This window comes from Loxodonta africana, chromosome 24 (genome assembly GCF_030014295.1).
Source record: "Loxodonta africana isolate mLoxAfr1 chromosome 24, mLoxAfr1.hap2, whole genome shotgun sequence".
Classification (NCBI taxonomy): domain Eukaryota; kingdom Metazoa; phylum Chordata; class Mammalia; order Proboscidea; family Elephantidae; genus Loxodonta; species Loxodonta africana.
Window position 1 is genome coordinate 11,057,927 of NC_087365.1, and position 19,318 is coordinate 11,077,244.

General features: G+C 38.7%; 1 protein-coding gene and 1 non-coding gene across 3 annotated transcripts in view; one reads left to right on the forward strand and one right to left on the reverse strand.

Moving 5' to 3' along the window:
* The window catches only part of PCSK2 (proprotein convertase subtilisin/kexin type 2), a 328,111-nt gene that overhangs the window by 278,013 nt on the left and 30,780 nt on the right, over positions 1–19,318 (reverse strand). The window contains exon 2 of one of the 2 annotated variants that reach the window (XM_003411418.3): positions 2,738–2,842. The exons of the other annotated variant lie outside the window; for it this stretch is intronic. Coding sequence (XP_003411466.1) covers positions 2,738–2,842 — 105 coding nt within the window. The remainder of the gene's footprint in view (positions 1–2,737; positions 2,843–19,318) is intronic. 2 annotated transcript variants of the gene reach the window in all.
* On the forward strand, positions 14,521–14,627 carry LOC111751166 (U6 spliceosomal RNA). Its single transcript, XR_002786253.1, has one exon. It is a non-coding gene; the product is annotated as a U6 spliceosomal RNA (small nuclear RNA).

A 19,318-nucleotide genomic window follows, 5' to 3' on the forward strand; every position in this document is an offset into this window, starting at 1 on the left:
CACAAAACAATGTGGGTTCTTTATGTTTTTGAATGCATCTTATGTCAGCACTCTATATATTTCAGAGTTGGAGCCCTGGTCGCACATTTGCTAAGAGCTTGGCTGCTAACCAAACGGTCAGCAGTTCAAATCTGCCAGCCACTTTTTGGAAACCCTATGGGGCAGTTCCACTCTGTCTGATAGGGTCACTATGAGTCAGAACTGACTCGACAGCAATGGGTTATGTACTTCAGATATGCAAGTATGGTTTAATAGAACTGTGGAGCAGATATTGTCTTAAACAGGTATATTCTCCAGCAACTTTTCAAGTACTTGTAGAATTTATGGGGTTTTGATACGTACGCTGCGGACCACAATTAGGTTTGCTTTAAGATTTGTTGATGCTGTTCTAGTGAAAGTTTCTCAAATCCCACAGAGGTTTGGGCAGGGAATATTTGTTCTTGACACTGATACTGAGAAGGTGTTTTTAGATTTATGATTTAATCTCAGTTTTGATTTATTTATTACATGTTTAAATTATTTTAGCTACCAAAGCTTTCCAAACGCAGTCCTTGCTTTGGTGGCAGTACCCTGATGGTGAATATTAACAAGAACACAGTCTATTGGACTTTAGAAATTAAAAACTGATTCTTCATGGGATCCTTAGCAATAAGACTTGAAAGTAGTGAAATACTGATCAGGTTTTCTTTACTCACAGTTAAGACTGTATCTAAAGGAGGAGATAGAAAGAAGGCTATACTTCTGTTTCTTAATGGATGCACCTTCTAGAATAAGGATAAAAATATAAGATGAAAAGGACAATACTATTTTATGGATTAAAACACTGAGGGAAATTTATTAATCACCCATTCAATCCACAATCATTTATCGAGCATCCACTATGTACTTAGAACTGCACTATGCAATGATATTACAGAAATAAACAAGACACAATTTTTGCTTTTTAGCATTTAAATGATGTTCCTGAACATTTTGCTAATCCTTTTAGGAGAAGGAAATGGAAAAGAAAGAGAACACTTTTAAAACAGTCTATATCAGAATCTATGTTCTTAGCTATTTCCAGGCACATTGATGAACAAAGATAAACATAGTAAAAGTAGCACTTTATTGACTGGATAAAAAGCACCTAGTGGTCCCCAAGAATCTCTCTCAACCAAACAATGGCTTTTTAGTTTCACTTTTCCTTAGTTCTCTTTCACAACTCAAGTCTCTTAAGTATCTCTTTCCTATAGCCCCTCGTTTCTCTTTGAGTGCTCTTTCGGTAATGCCTTTAACCATGGAAGAGAAGAAATCAATGAAACTTTTAAGCAAATACATAAATAAAAGGGAAGCGATTGACCATATAGGGCAAGACCATGGTGACAGAGATGAAGGAAAACAAGTGTCACAGTGCACCAGAGTGGTCTTTGGCTACTGGGTTCACAGATGAGACAGAGTATCTCTGTTCAGTTGGATGCCCAAGGATATTCCTCATAAAATTAAACTGGAACAAACTGGGTCAAGACTTTTTATCACGCACAAAAAGAGCTTCTCCCTTAGGTAGTGGTGCCAGTCTCTGCAAAAGAGCCTTCAAGAATGCTTGCACTGGCTGGCAGCACAAGCAGCTTGGCTTTTATTGGGAGAGCAAAGACAAAGTGTTTTCTCAGAATAGAAATTTCACTCCTGGGAATGTTGGTATCTTTGGGTTGAGGAGTTATAGGAAAATTGCATGTGGCTTGTCAGTTGGTGGTCTGCTGGGGAGTCTGTTTCATCTGCATTCCTAATTGAAGCTCGAAATTAAACCCAATCAAAATGTTCACATGAAAAGCCCCACAGGAACAAGTTTCCAGATTCTATCAGCTTAAAAGATGTCTCATGCGTAAATCCCCAGCTCAAACATCTGACCCTCTTCACATCAGTTTTTCTCCAGGAGTCTTGTTGGTTATGCTATCTTTGATATATAGAGATCAACTTGCCTGCATTATTACTTTGCCCTTAGTGAGTTGAATCAGAGAAATTAGAATCTCCCCAACTGGGTGGGTTTGTAGGTATATGGGGGATAATAGGAAAAAATGGAAGAGGGAGGATTCTATGATGACAAAATTCATATTCTGAAAAACAAGGAGTGGAAATACTTGGAGAGAAGCAGCTTTGGGGTGAAAAAGATAAAAAAATGGTTAGGGGAAAGTTGAATTTGAGTTGCCAGGTGGAGTAGGAAATGGGATCTGGAGTCCAAAATCAGCACAAGAAAATACAGCATGGAAGGACAAGCTGAGAAAGTCCCACAATCATAGCCGTGCACAGACATTGAGAAGCTTATTGATTGCTCTGAGTGATCACTTACTGGCCCATTCATATTCCTGTTCACAATAAGGGCCTGGCAACCTCATCAGAGCTTGTGAATTCACCAGTAGCGTTCTTCCAAATAATGACTCATTAAACTTCTTATTGTTTTCCCATTTATGACAGGTCAAGACATGTTCCTAAGCAACCAGAAGTCTTCACACATTAACCCAGCAGTAGACGGCCAGTAACGGGGTGATATCCCTGTTTCCTCTTCCTTCAGCCTATAAGAAGCCTGAGGTTATTTATTACGTACAAAATTGAGGAGCAGAGAGCCCCTGGTACTACTGTTTCAAGGATCGACTTGGCCTATCACAGTCCACTAAGTGCCGATGCTTCAAAATTTCCTAAGTATCCACTCTACACCTCCATTAGTGGGCTCAGATATGGGAAGCAGATTTCGAGGGAAACTCACCCTGGGATCTCGCTCCAGCTGTTGTTTGTGGTGCAGGCTGCGTCTCCTCTTGGCCTTTGCGAGACCATTGTGATAGAAGTGGTACAGGCCCTCAGCAAAGGGGAGCTGTGGAGACAGAGTAAAACAGATACCAGGCGTGGTTAGCTTCTAGGGATAGCCCTTGGACAGAGGCACCAAAGTTGGGGATGCATGCAGAGGTTTGATGGGGTGTGAGTGTATGTGAGAAAACCACTGGCAAACCTCTTATCAGATTTGGCCCACTCTTTATATTTATATCTCTGTATTCCTGCCTTCCTCCTTGTCTTTACTTATGCTGTGGCTGTTCTTCTCTTTCCCAAATACCTTCTATTATTTCCTCCACTTATCTAGTTTCCACTCATCCTTCAATCCCTTCTCCTCCTCTATGGGGCCTTGTATCTACTCTCATGTCCACACAAAGTTCTCCATTCTCCTCTCTTGGACTAGTGTTTACACTGGTTGCTCCAAAGTTGCTTTGCAACGTCGTCCTGTCTTCACAGCTCCATTTCTGTCCTGTGCCTTGGACTTTCTCTGTGACCCCTTGGTGCCTTTTAACTTGCTGGGCACAGCACAGTCATCTAAATCTAGTAAGTACGTGTTGGATAACTGGCCAGGTTTATCTTCTCACCCCAAGGAGTCTTGGAATTGGGTAAGAGTGTCACAGTCAATTAGATAAGCCACAATAATGATGCCTTATGCTCAGGGTCTCTAATAAGCTGAGAAAGACTAAACAGGACTGTAATTTGTTCTATGATTCAAGGTAACTTGGTGGGAAGAGCCTTCACCTGGGTATCAGGAGACTTGAATGGGCTCATGTCTGTTACTGTCTAACAGTGTGACTTTAGACAAGCCACTTCTCCTCTGGGCCTCTTTTTCCTTTTTATGTATAAAGAGAGAGCCTCAACTTCCCTTCCCAGCTCTCTGTCCATTCTCCACTTAGGTTCACATTTGGGAAGATATGTTTTTTGCACTTCTTAAACCTGATCAATCAATTTAGCTGAATTCTTGAAATCTGTGTGCATATGTGCATATTGCTGGAGAGAGGAAACATGGTTTTCATTAGATTCTTAAAAGAGCCCCTCAACCAAAAAGGATTTTACTATTCTAAGTATTTGGTTTTGAAACCTTTGGATAAACTATGAAAAGAGTAACTAAAATAAAGGCAAAGTGGCTATACTAATAACAGACAAAATCAATTTTAAGATAAAAATTGTTACTAGAGACCAAGAAGTACATGTTACGATGATAAAATAGTCCATCCATCATAAGGCCATAAGAATTATAAATGCATATACAACTAACAGCAAAGCCTTAATTATATAAAACAAAAATGAGCTAATTGAAGAAAGAACTAGCCAATTTATCAATAATAGTTAAAGACTTCAATCTTCACTTTCACTAATGGATCAAACAAGTAGGCAGAAGATTAAAAAGGAAATTGAAGACTTGAACAAGAACTAGACCTAATAGACTTCTACGGGACATTGTGTTAAACAACTGCAGAATACACATTCTTCTCAAGTGCACATAGAATATTCTCCTAGATAGAACATATGTTAGGCCATAAAACAAGTCTTAGTAAATTTAAAAGGAGTAAAATAATGCAAAGTATATTGTATCACCAAAATGATGTCAGCTATGGGTTTTTTATAGATGGCATTTGTTAGTTTAAAGAAGTTCCCTTCTATTCTTATTTGTTGAGTGTTTTTTATCACTTGCTACTTCTATTCAAAGTATATGAGAGGGTAGATATATTGAGGCAATTATGCAAGAAAAATACATAAATGCATCCAGATTGGAAAGGAAGAAGTAAAATTATCTCTATTCACAGTCAACATGATCTTGTATATATTGAAATTTCTAAGAAATTCACACACAAAAAAAACTATCAGAACTAATGAATGAATTCAGAAAAGATGCAGGATATAAGATTAATATACAAAAATCAATTGTATTTCTATACACTAGTAATGAACAATCTAAAAACAGAATCAATAAAACAATTCCATTTACAGTAACAGGAAAAGAAAAATATTTGGAATAAAATTAACAAAAGAAGTGCAAGATGTGTACACTGAAAAGTACAAAATATCACTGAAAGAAATTTTAAAAGATCTAAATAAATGAAAAGGCATGCCATAAAAAATGATAATACTTCTCAAATGAATCTATTGATATTATACAATTTCTTTCAAAACCCCAGCTGCCTCTTTTGCTGATCCTGAAATTCATATGGAAAAGCAACGGATAAGAATAGCCAATACAACCCTGAAAAAAAAAAAAAAAAGAACAAAGTCGAAAGACTCACATATTCCAATTTTGAAATTTACTACAAAGCCACTGTAATCAAGAAAGCATAGCCCTGGCATAAGGAGAGACTTATGGAATAAAACTGAGACTCCAGAAATAATTTATAATCACCAATTTATGGTCAATTGATTATAGACAAATCTGCAAAAAAATTCAATCGGAGAGAATAGCCTTTTCAACAAATGGTGCTGGGACAACTGGATATCTACATGTAAAAGAATGAACTTAAACCCCTACCTTAGTCTGTATGCCAAAAATTAGCTAAAAATGAACTATAACCCTAAATTTAAGAGTTAAAAGTATACCACACTTAGGAGAAAAGATAGGAGTAAATTTTCATGACTTCGGGTTTGGCAGTGTTTTTTTGTATACCACACCAAAAGTACGAGTGACAAAACAAAACAAAAAAACGTAAGTTGGACTCCAACAAAATTTAAATGAAAAACATTCATGTTTCAAGAAAACGAAGACACAATCCACCAAACGGGAGAAAATATTGTCAAATCACATCTCAGATAAGGAATTTGTTTCTAGAATATATTTGAATTCTTATAACTCAACAATAAAAAGTCAAATAACTCAAAAGACTGAGCAGAAGATTTGAACAGGTATTTCTTTAAAGATGATATACAAATTACCAATAAGCACATAAAAGACACTCAACATCATTACCGGTTGCCATCAAGTAGATTCGGACTCATAGCGACCCTGTAGGACAGAGTTAGAACTGCCCCATAGGGTTTCCAAGGAGTAGCTGGTGGATTCAAACGGCTGACCTTTTGGTTAGCAGCTGAGCTCTTAACCACGGCACCATCAGGGCTCCCATTAGTCATTAGGGAAATGCAAATCAAAACCACAATGAGATACCACTTCACACCCACTAAGAAAAAAAACCAAACCCAGTGCCGTCAAGTCGATTCTGACTCATAGCGACCCTGTAGGACAGTGTAGAACTGCCCCATAGAGTTTCCAAGGGGAGCCTGGCGATTAGAACTGCTGACCCTTTGGTTACCCACTAGGATGGCTAAAAACAACTGAACAAGCAAACTAAAACCAAAACACACAAACAAGCAAGCAAACAAAAAGTGCTGATGAGGATGTGAAGGGACTCAAACACGTGTATATTGCTGGTAGGGTTATAAAATGGCACAGCCACAGTGTAAGAAGATACTTTGGTAGTTCTCGAAAATATTAAATACCAATTTACCATAAACCCCAAAAAACCAAACCCAGTGCTGTCAAGTCGATTCCGACTCATAGCGTCCCTATAGGACAGAGTAGAACTGCCCCGTAGAGTTTCCAAGGAGCGCCTGGTGGATTTGAACTGCCGACCCTTTGGTTAGCAGGTGTAGCACTTAACCACTACACCACCAGGGTTTCCCAATTTACCATATAACCCAGAAATTTCACTTACAGGAATACATCCAAGAGAAAGGAAAACATATGTCTACTCAAAAAAAGTTCTACATGAATGTTCATAACAGCTTTATTCATAATAGCCAAAAAGTAGAAATAACTCAAATGTCCATCAACTAATGAATGAATAAACAAAATGAGATGTATCCATGCAATGGAAAGTTATTTGAAAATAAAAAGGAGTGAAGTAGTGATACATGCTATAACATGGGTGAACTTCGAATACTTAATGCTAAGTGAAAGAATCCAGACCTAAAAGGCCACATATTGTATCATTTCATTTACATAAAATGTCCAGAATAGAAAAATCCACTGGAGACAGAAATAGATTAGTGGTTGCCTAGGGTTGGGAAGCAGTAGGAATAGAGAGTGATTGGAGGTGATAACAGGGTTTCTTTCGGAGGTGACAACAATCTTCTAAAATTAGGGAGCGGTGATGATTGCACACCCTTGTGAATATACTAAAGATCACAGGATTGTACATTCTAAAAAGACAAATTTGATGGCATGTGAATTATCTCTCAGGGATGTTGTTATAAAAAGTTCTGTGATGAGCAGTCTTATAAATGTCACTGTATACATAAACGACAATGTCCCTGTAGAACACCAAAACAAAAACAAACCTGTTGCGGTTGAGTCAATTCCAACTCGTAGCGACCAACCCTGATCACTAAGTCATAGATTATGAATATTTAGAATTCTGATAAATACTTCCATGAAGTTTTCCTAGAAGGCTGTATATTCCAAGAAAAATGAACGAGAATATCCGTTTCCCCTACCTTCAACAACACTGGTTTATACTGGTTGGCACTGATTGATGAAAACATTTCATCTTATTTGGATTTAATTACTTCAAAAGTTTGAGCATCTTTTCATACGTCTATTGGCCATTTTTCTTTTCTTCGAATTTCTTGTTTGTGTCTTTTGCACACTTTTCAGGCGAAATGTCTATATTTCCAAGCATTCGTGAGGTTTACTGATGAGGCTTATTTAGAAAAACCTGTAAGATTTTTACCGGGGTGAGGGGTTGGATTGTCTTCGGCATTGGCAGGAATGAAACAACTTCATTCTAATGGAAGCTCACATTTAGACCATTTCTCTCAATTTGATCAGTGATTTATTTAAGAATTAGCTTGAAGAAATCAGATAGTAAAGCCATTAGAAATAATTCCTTTTATTTAGTCATTCCACATTTGTTAAGTGTCTGTCATAAGCCAGGCACTGTGTTTATCACTGGAGAGACAAAGGTAAATATGACATGATTTCAGTTTGCAAGTAGCTCACAATCCACCAGGAGTGGCAGATTTGTACACAACAACATATTAATGGTACTCTGTTGTGGTATGATTTAAAAACATGAGTTGTGGAGCCAGACTGCTTGGTTTTAAATTCTGCCTTTTCCAGTGAATAGCTGTATTACACTTTGACAAGTTATTTCACCTTTCTGGGCTTTAGTTTGGAGCCCTGGTGACACAGTGGTTGAGAGCTACGGCTGCTAACGAAAAGGTTAGCAGTTCAAATCCACCAGCTGCTCCCTGGAAACCTATGCGGTGGTTCTACTCTGTCCTTTAGGGTCGCTATGAGTTGGAATCGACTTGACAGCAACAGTTTTGGTTTTGGGGCCTTAGTTTACTCACCTGTAAAATAGGATAGCTCTTTTTCCCATTGTCATGGAAATTAAAGGGGACAATGCATGAAAACTTCTTAGACTAATGCCTAACACGTAGTAAGCTCTCAATAAGTGTTAGCTACTATTTTAATAAAAACTATTTTTTACTATTAATATTGTTAGAGTACAATGTTATACACTATGTATTTATAACAGTTATGGATAAAGTGCTACGAGGACTCTGTGGAAATATTATTTCACGCAGAGTACTGGGTAATGTTTCATGGAAGGGAAGGGGAGGACATTTAGACGATGGGAATATTTTTCATTTTTATTAAAGTTCATGTTTTTCTAGTGCTTCAATTTTGAAGGATGTGGCCACAAGTTCTTTGGTGCTCTTCCCATCAGGAGATGAGGTTCATAATTCCAACCCTTAAATCTGGGGAATGTGACTGCTTTGACTAAAAGAATATGGCAGAAGTAATGCCATGTGACTTCTGAGTCTAGGTCATAAAAAGCCATGTGACTTCTGCCTTGTTCACTAGAATATTTGCTCTTGAAGCCCTGACCTGTTATTTCAGACTCCATCTTCTCAACCTGTCATGCTATGAGGAAATCCAACCCACAGTGGGAGGCTTGTGTAGTGTTTTGGTTGGCTAACAATTCCGGTTGAGCCTAGCGTTCAAGTCATCCAAGTTCAGGTGCTAAATATATAAATAGAGAAGATTCCAGATAATTCCAGACTTCACCTTCAGTCATTCCAGTCATCTGTCAGATGTTGAGTCTTCCCAACCAAGTTCCCAGACATTGTGGAGCATAAAAAAGACATTCCTGTGCCTTATCTGAATTCTAGATTCCCAAGTCCATGAACATAATAAAATGATTGTTTTATGCCACCAAATTTTGGGTTGATTTGTTATTCACCAATGGTGAACAAAAATGAACAGCTAACTGAAAAAAAAAAGTTTGATTCCCTCAGCTTTCAAGGCTGTGCTGATATAGTATTCTCCAATAATATTGGTTATGTCTGCCAACTGGTGGCACCAGCCTGGACTAGCTCAGAAAGGGACCCTCAAGAGGCATCCTTGGCATAGGGCAAGGGAGCCTAGGGCCAAAGTGGTGGAGTCTGGATGAAAGTCAAGGAAGCAATCAGCTTGGCTTGGGGTCTGATGTGTGAACGAAAATCTTTTAGAATGCCATAGCTTTTGTGATTTAGTTCCTGTTCATTAAAAACCACATTCTTGCCCCAGTTAAGTAAAGCACTATCGAAGAAGAATAAAGTAGGAGGCCTCACACTCCCTGACCTCAGAACCTACTATACAGCTACAGTAGTCAAAACAGCCTGGTACTGATACAACAGACACGTTGACCAGTGGAACAGCATTGAGAACCCAGATGTAAATCCATCCACCTAGAATCACCTGATCTTCAACAAAGGCCCAAAGTCCATTAAATGGGGGAAAAGACAGCCTTTTTTAAAAATGGTGCTGGCCAGCCAAACTGGATGTCAGTCTGTAAAAAAAAGGAACAGAACCCATACATCACACCATACACAAAAACTAATTCAAAATGGATCAAGGAACTAAATATAAAACCCAAAGCTATAAAGATCATCCCACATAGAAGAAAAAAATCGGGTCAACGCTAGAGGCCCTAATATACGGCATAAATAGGATAAAAAAATAGGATACAAACCATAAATAACAATATACAAATATCAAAAGATATGCTAGATAACTGGGATCTTCTAAAATTAAACACTTAAATGCTCATCAAAATACTTCACCGAATGAGTAAAAAGAGAACCTACAGACTGGGAAAAAAATTTTGGCTCTAACATATTGGACAAAGGTCTTATCTCTAAAATCTATAGGATAATCCAACAATTCTACAACAAAAAGACAAACAATCCAATCAAAAAATGGGTGAACAATATGGACACTTCACCAAAGAAGACATTCAGGTGGCTAACAGACACATGAGGAAATGCTCGCCATCACTAACCATTACAAAAGCGCAAATCAAAACTAAAATCACATACCATCTCTCCCTGGCATTACTGGCACGAATTAAAAAAAAAAAAACAGAAAATAACAAATGTTGGAGAACTGAGGGGAGATTGGAACTCTTATGCACTGCTGGTGGGAAAGCAAAATGGAACAACCATTTTGGAAAACTATATGGTGTTTCCTTAAAAAGCTATAAATAGAAATACCGTACAATCCAGCAGTCCCACTCCTAGAAATATATCCTAGAGAAATAGGAACTGTCATACAAAGAGACTTTTGCACACCCATGTTCATTGCAGCATTATTCACAATAGCAAAAAGATGGAAACAAATGTCCATCAATAGGTAAATGGATAAACAAATTATGGCACATACGTACACTGGAATACTATGCAATGATAAAGAACAATGAAGAATCTGTGAAACATCTCACAACGTGAATGAGTCCGGAGGGCATGACGCTGGGTGAAATAAGTCAATCACAAAAGGACAAATACTGTATGAGGCCACTACTATAAAAACTCATGCAAAGGTTTACACACAGAAAAAAAACAATCTTTGGTGATTACAAGGGAGGGTTGAGGGGGAGAAACTAACTAGACAGTAGGTAAGTGGTAACTTTGGTGAAGGGTAAGACAGTACACAATACTGGTGAAGTCAGTATAACTTGACAAAGGCAAAGTCATAGAAGCTTCATCCCTGTTGCTGTTGAGTTAATTCCAACTCACAGTGACCCTATAGGAGGACAGAGTAGAACTGCCCCACAGGGTTTCCAAGGAGCAGCTAGTGGATTCAAACTGCCAGTCTTTTGGTTAGCAGCTGAAATTTCAACCACTGAGCCACCAGGCCTCCACAAGATAGGTCTGTAAATTTGGATGTGTCTTTGGATGTGTCTAGAAGCTTAATAGACACATCCAGATTCCATGAGGGACCAAATTACTGGGCTGAGGACTGGGGGCCATGCTCTGTTCTACATACTGCTTTGGTGAGTGGTGTCTGGGGTCTTAAAAGCTTGTGAGCAGCCATCTAAGATGCTTTACTGGTCCCATCCTGTCTGGAGAAAGGGAGAAAAAAGAAAACCAAAGACGCAGGGGAAAGATTAGTGGAGATTAATGGACCACAACTGCCACGGCCTCCACCAGACTGAGTCCAGCACAACTAAATGGTGCCCGGCTATCACCTTCGACTGCTCTGGCAGGGATCACAATAGAGGATTCCAGACAGAGCTGGAGAAAAATGCAGAACAAAATTCAAACACAAAAAAAAGACCAGACTGTCTGGTCTGACAGAGACTGAAGAAACCTTGAGAGTATGGCCCTTTTAACTCAGTAGTGAAATCACCCCTGAGGTTCACTCTTCAGCCAAAGATTAGATAGGCCCATAAAACAAACAATAATACATGTAGCTTAGCTATGTATATGAGACTACAGGGGCACAGGAGCCATAGCGGCAAGGATGAGAAGGCAGGAGGGCACAGGAAACCTGGATGAATGGGAATGGAGAATGCAAGGTCAAGAAGGGGAGAGTGCTGACATATCACCGGCTTAGCAACCAATGTTGCCAAACAGTATGTGCACTAATTGTTTAATGAGAAACTAAATTGCTCTATAAACCTTCATCTAAAGCACAATAAAAAATTTTTCAAAAGTAATAATAATAAAAAAAAAGCCCTACACTCTGCTCATTTTCTGATTGGGTTATTTGTATTTTTGTTGTTGAAGATTTATACATATTTTGGTTATTAGATTCTTATCTGATATATGTTTTGCAAAGATATCCTTCCAGTCAGTAGCTTGTCTTTTCTCTCTTTGGTAAAGTCTTTTGATGAACAAAAGTTCTTATTTTTTATGAGGTCCCATTTATTTATTTTGTCTTTTGCTGTTTGTACTTTTGTTACTATATTAGATAATCCATTGTTAAAAGCCAGGCCCGACAGCATTGCCCCCAGCATTTTCCCCTAAGAATTTTATGGCTTCAGTTTGCACATTTAGATCCTTAATCCATTTCGAATTTGATTTTGTGTATGCTGTGAGGCGTGGGTCCTGTTTCATTTTTCTGCACACGGAAATTCAATTTTCCCAACATCGTTTATTGAAGAGACTTGCCTTCCCTCATTGAATGGACTTAGCACCCTTGTCAAAAATCACTTGACTGTACATGTATGGGTTTATTTTTGGACTCTCAATTCTATTCCATTGGTCTATGTGTCTGTTATACCAGTACCAGGCTGTTTTGATTACTGTAGCTATATAATATGTTTTGAAATCAGGGAGTGTGAGTCCTCCTACTTTATTCTTCTCTTTCAACATTACTTTAGCTATTTGGGGCCCCTTTCTATTCCACACAAAATTGAAGACTGATTTTTCCATTTCTCTAAAGAAGGGTGTTGGAATTTTGATAGAGATTATGTTGAGACTATAGATTGCTTTGGGTGGTATTCACGTCTTCACAATATTGTCTTCCAATCCATGAGCACATAACATCTTTCTATTTATTTAAGTTTTCTTTACTGTCTTTAGTAGAGTTTTGTAAATTTCATTGTATAAGTTTTACACATTTCTGGTTAAATTTATTCCTGGGTATTCCATTCTCTTATATGCTATTATAAATGGAATCGTTTTCCTAATTTCCCTTTCAGGTTTCTCATTGTTGGTGGATAGAAACCCAACTGATTTGAGTTTGTTGACCTCATACCCTGCAACTTTGTTAAACCCCTCTATTGGCACTAGCAGCTTTCTTGTGAACTATTTGGAATTTTCTATATACAGGATCATGTCATCTGCAGATAGATAGAGGCCAAACACACGTAAAGATGCCGAACATCATTAGCCATCAGAGAGATGCAAATCAAAACCAGTATGAGACACCATTTCATCCCCACCGGGATGAGTAAAATTAAAAAATGTAAAATAAAAAACGTTGGTGAGAATATGGGGAAATTAGAACCCTTACTTATTGCTGGTGGGAATAAAAAATGTTGCAGCCATTGTGGAAAACAGTTTGGTGGTTTCTCAAAAACTAAAAATAGAACTACAGTATGACCCAGCAATTCCACTGCTAGAAATATAACCAAGGGACTTGAAAACACTGATGCAAACAGACATATGCACAAAATATTCACTGCAGCAATATTTACAGTAGCCAAAAAGTAAAAAAAAAAAAAAGAAAGAAAAGAAAAAATCCAAGTGCCCATCAACCAAGGAGTGGATAAACAAAATGTTGTCCATGCATACAATGGAATACTATTCAGCCAGAAAGGGAAATGAAGTCTTGATATATGCTACAACATGGATAGAGCTTACAGACATTATGCTGAATGAAAGAAGTCCATCACAAAAAATGGCAAATATTGGATAGAGCCCTGGTGGCATAGTGGTTAAGTAGTTAAGGTTGGCAGTTCAAATCTACCAAGCACTCCCTGGAAACCCTACGGGGCAGTTCTTCTCTGTCATATAGGGTTGCTATGAGTTGGAATTGACTAAATGGCAATGAGTTGTTTTGTTGCTGTTGTCACTTATGTAAAAAGACAAGAAAAGACAAATATATAGAGATCAAAGTTTATTAGTGGTTACCAGGGGCAGAAGGAGAGGAGAAATGAGGGATTATTGCTCATGGAGCATTGAGTTTCAGTTTGCAGTAATTGAGAAATTGTACTCATTAAGAATAAGGGTTGCATAGCTGATTAATGTAATTTATGCCAGTAGCTTGTACACTTGTAAGAAGTTGAGCTGGCAAATGCTGTGTGATAGATATATTTACAGCAACAACAAAAAGACGAACTCCTGAGGCTGCTTATATACAACCAAACACCTAATGGAATTTGTTTTCTTGGTTTACAGGTTTAGGGTCATGGTTTCATGGGAAATTCCAGTTAATTGGCCTAATAATGTATTTAGTGCTTCTGTTCTATTTCCCCATTTGTTGTGTAGTTCCCGGGTTCTTAAAAGTTTGCAAGCAACCATCCAAGGTACAACAAGTGGACTCTATTCTCATGGAGCAACAGAGGAAGAAGAGTCAGGAATAAAAGGAGGAAATGGAATTTGAGGTTAATTGCCTCCATGAACAACTGCTTCTTTTGCCATGAGACAAGAAGAACTGGATGGTACCTGGTTACCATTACTGAACATTTTGATCAAAGATTCTATAGAAAAATTCTGATTAAAAGGTGGAAAACATAGAGTGTAATTTCAAATTCTTGTTGAATCAAGATTTTCTTGAACCATGGAGGATAGATGAATCCTGAAACTATTGCCTGGAGATAATCTTTAAACCCTAAACCAAAAATACACCATGAAATATTAGCTTAATTAATAAAGAAACTCTGTCTCGAGTATTGTGCTTTTTCTTTTTAAAAATTTTATTGTGTTGTAGGTGAAGGTTTGCAGCACAAATTAGTTTTTCATTCAAGAATTTTATACCCAGTGCTCGCTTCGGCAGCACATATACTAAAATTGGAGCAATACAGAGAAGATTGGCACGCCCCCTGTACAAGGATGACACACAAGTTAGTGAAGTGTTCCATATATATATATATTATATATATATTTTTAAGAATTTCATACACAAATTGTTTTGTGACATTCGTTCCAATCCCCGCATTGCATCAGCACTCTCTCCCTTTCCCTTTCCCCCTGGGTTCTTTCTCAGTGTCCATTCATCCAGTTTTCCTGTCCCTTCCTGCCCTCTCATCTTTGCTTTTGGGCAGGTGTTGCCCATTTGGTCTCATATACTTGACTGAACTAAGAAGCATGTTTCTCACGTGTGTTATTGTTTGTTTTTTAGGCCTGTCTCATCTTTGGCTGAAAGGTGGACTTAGGCAGTGGCCTCAGTTCTGAGTTAGCAGGGTGTCCAGGGGCCATAGTCTCAGGGGTTCCTGCAGTCACATCACACCAGTAATTCTGGTCTTTTATTGTGAATTTGAATTTTGTTCTTCATGTTTCTCCTACTCTGTGAGAGAGCAGTCGGTGGTGTTAGCCAGGTACCATCTAGTTCTTCTGGGCTCAGGCTGGTACAGGCGGTGGTTCATGTGGCCCATTAGTCTTTTGGACTAATATTTTCCTTGTGTCTTTGGTTTTCTTTGTTATCCTTTGCTCCAAATGTGTTGGGACCAATAGAGGTATCTTAGATAGCTGCTCACAAGCTTTTAAGACCCCGATGCTACTCACCAAAGTAGGATGTAGAACATTTTCTTTATGAACTATGTTATGTTAATTGGCCTAGATGTCCCTCATGACCATGGTCTCCAGCTGTCAGCCTCAGTAACTCAGTGCCTCAAAGTGTTTGGATGTGTCTAGGAAGCTTCCATGACTTTGCATTGGTCAAGTTGTACTGACTTCCCCTGTATTGTGTGTTGTCTTTTCCTTCACCAAAGTTATTACTTGTCTACTATCTAATTAGTGATTTTCTGGCCCACCCCTCCCCTTCCTAGGTACCATCAAAGATTGCTTTTTTTCTGTGTGTAAACCTTGGGTTTTCGTAATAGTGATCTCATATAATATTTGTCCTTTTGTGATAGGCTTATTTCACTTAGTATGATGCCCTCCAGATTCATCCATGTTGTGAGATATTTTGCGTATTTATCATTGCTCTCTATCGCTGCATAGTATTCAATTGTGTGTATGTACTATAATTTATCTATTCATCTGTTGATGGGCACTTAAGTTGTTTCTATCTTTTTGCTATTGAGAATAATGCTACAATGAACACGGGTGTGCAAATGTCTATTCGTGTGACAGCCCTTATTTCTCCAGGATATAGTCTGAGGAGTGGGACTGCTGGACCTATGGCATTTAATTCTAGCTTTTCAAGGAAGTGCCATATTGTTTTCCACAGTTGTTGTACCATTATACATTCCCACCATCAGTGAATAAGAGTTCCAGTCTTCTTACAACCTGTCTCTTTTAGTCATCTAGTGCTGCTGTAATAGAAATACCACAAGTGGATGGCTTTAACAAAGAGATATTTATTCTGTCACACTCTAGTAGGCTACAAGTCTTAATTCAGGGTGTCAGCTTCAGGGGAAGACTTTCTCACTCTATTGGCACTGGAGGAAGGTCTTCGTCATCAATCTTCCTGGTTGAGGAACTTTCTCAGCACCAGGACCCTGGGTCCAAAAGATGTACTATTATCCTGGCTCTTCTTTCTTGGTGGTATAAGGTCCCCATGTCTCTCTTCTCGCTTCTGTCTTTTATATCTCAAAAGAGATTGGCTCAAGACATAATCCAATCTTGTAGATGGAGTCCTGCCTCACTGACATGACTGCCACTAATCCCATCTTATCAATACCATAGAGATAGGATTTACAACACATAGAAAAATCACATCAGAGACAGCCGAGGCCAAGATGGCGGAATAGACAGACACTTCTGGCGAGCCCTCTTACAACAAAGACCTGAAAAAACAAGTGAAATGAGTATATTTATGACAAACTAGGAGCCCTGAACATCAAAGGCAAGGTTAGAAAATGAACTGAAGGGAAGGGGGAGGAGCAGACAGTTCAGAACCGGAGAGGAGCTACTGAACATGATTCACTGGGAGCCCTCAGGCACTGTTCCTGGGAGCAGCTGTGAAGGGCTGGTACTAGTGTTTGGCCGCAGTTTTCTCAGGGAGAAACGGTCAACCACACAGTCTACTCACACCCTCAAGACCAGAGAAGAATGGCACTCTTGGCAAAAGCCAAGTACTTGCGTATATTTTACCATGCCACCCATCCCCCCGACTCCCAAGCAGGCTTCAGTGGCTGATTTCCCTGGGTCTGAGATAGGCCCTGTTGAGCACCTAAAGCCATCCTCCCAGCTTTGGAGAAGGACTAAATTTGCAATTGGGGTAAAAGATAATTTGCCAGCTCCACTAACTGGGGGAGCTCAGGACAGAAGCAGCTCCTGTCCAGGCATAAATGGTCTGTGGACTTTGAATGCCTTTCCCCTCTGCATGGACCTGTGTGGGCCTATTTCAGGAGAATACACCCTTGTTGGCAGACTACAAACTGTCTCAGCTGTGTGGTGGAGAGGTGGGTGTTTGATGTTTGACATTGCCTTGCCTATTACACAGGGTCCTCACCTACCCACATCAGGGGCCTAAGGACTGGTGCCTCCATTCAGGTCACCCAGCCACCCGTGACAGGGATCCAAGGATAACTGGTACCTCCCAGTCCTTAAAACCAAAGCATTGTGTGCCCATGGTCCATCTGCAGAACCCACCCACATATACGCTTTAGGGAACAGGGGCATGCTTTCCTCACATACATTTGGGGGATGATTCTCAGCCTTCTGCCTTGTTCAGAATGTGACACTCTGCTACAACCAGATACTGGTACCTACACCAATCACCCCTGCCCCTCTAAAGACTGTACGACAGAGCCTGTACCACACACTTGATGATCAGCTATCTGGACACCTGAGGTGAATTCACACAAGAAAAATGGATGGACTCCTAGACTGATATACCTAATAACAGCTCTAGCCATCTGGGTACAGGATGTCAGAGCTCCAAAGGTGAGAATAATCAAGCTAGCTCACTGAAGCAACCCATGTGGGCATATTAAAACAAAACAAAGCAAGAATCTACAACACAGTAAGCAAACAGAAAATGAACTAATACAATAACTTATGGTTGGCTCAGAGACAACAGTTAATATCAAGTCACATAAAGAAACAGAGCACAATTGCCACAACAAGCTCTCAAAAGGAAGAATCAAGGGATCTTCTAGATGAAAGTGCCCTTCGGGAATTATGAGAGGCAGAATACAAAAGAGGAATATACAGAACTCTTCAAGACATCAGGAAGGAAATCAGGCAATATGCAGAACAAGCCAAGGAACACACAGATAAAGCAGTTGAAGAAATTAAAAAGACTATTCAGGAACATAATAAAAAATTTAATAAGCTGGAAAAATCCATGGACAGACAGTAATCAGAAATTCAGAAGATTAACAATAAAATTACAGAAGTAGACAACTAAATAGAAAGTTAGAGGAGCAGATTTGAGCAACCAGAAGGCAGAATTTGTGAACATGAAGGTAAAGCACTTGGCACCAACATGTTTGAAGAAAAATCAGACAAAAGAATTAAAAAAAATGAAGAAACCTTAAGAATCATGTGGGACTCTATCAAGAGAAATAACCTACGAGTGATTGGAGTACCAGAACAGGGAGGGATAAGAGAAAATACAGAGAGAATTGTTGAAGATTTCTTGGCAGAAAACTTCCCTGTTATTGTGAAAGATGAGAAGATACCTATCCAAGATGCTCATCAAACTCCACATGAGGTAGATGTTAAAAGAAAGTCACCAATACATAATCAAACTTGCCAAAACCAAAGAGAGAATTTTAAGAGCAGCTAGGGATAAACGAAGTCTCCTACAAAGGAAAGTCAATAAGAATAAGCTCAGACTACTTGGCAGAAAGCCTGCAGGCAAGAAGGCAATGGGATGACTTATATAAAAAGTTGAAGGAAAAAAAATGCCTGCCAAGAATCATATATCTAGCAAAACTGTCTCTCAAATATGAAGGTGAAATTAGGACATTTCCAGATAAACAGAAGTTTAGGGAATTCGTAAAAACCAAACCAAAACTACAGGAAATATTAAAGGGAGCTCTTTGGTTACAAAATCAATAATATCAGGTATTAACCCAAGACTAGAACACTGGACAGAGCAATCAGAAGTCAACCCAGACAGGGAAATCACAAAAATAAATCAAGATAAAAAAATGCTCAAAAACAGGGAAACAGCGATGTTATTATATAAAAGAAGACCACATTAAAACAATAAAGAGGGACTAAGAAATGTAGTCATAGATCTTCCACATAGAGAGGAAGATAATGCAATACAAAGAAATAAAATAAGGTTCAAATTTAGAAAAATAGTGGTAAATAATAAGGTAGCCACAAAGGAGACAAACTATCCCACACATCAAAATAAAATACAAGAAAAGAATAGAGTCTCAGCAGAAACAAAATTGACAACGGATATGAGGAAAGGACAATATATGAAGATAATCTATTCAGCACATAAAATTAAGTGGGAAAAAGAAACTGTCAACGCCACACAAAAAAAGACATCAAAATGACAGCACTAAATTCATGCCTATCCATAATTACTCTGAATGTAAATAGACTAAATGCACCAATAAACAGACAGAGAGAGGCAGAATGGATTAAACAACATGATCCATCTATACGCTACCTACAAGAGACACACCTTAGACTTAGAAATGCAAAC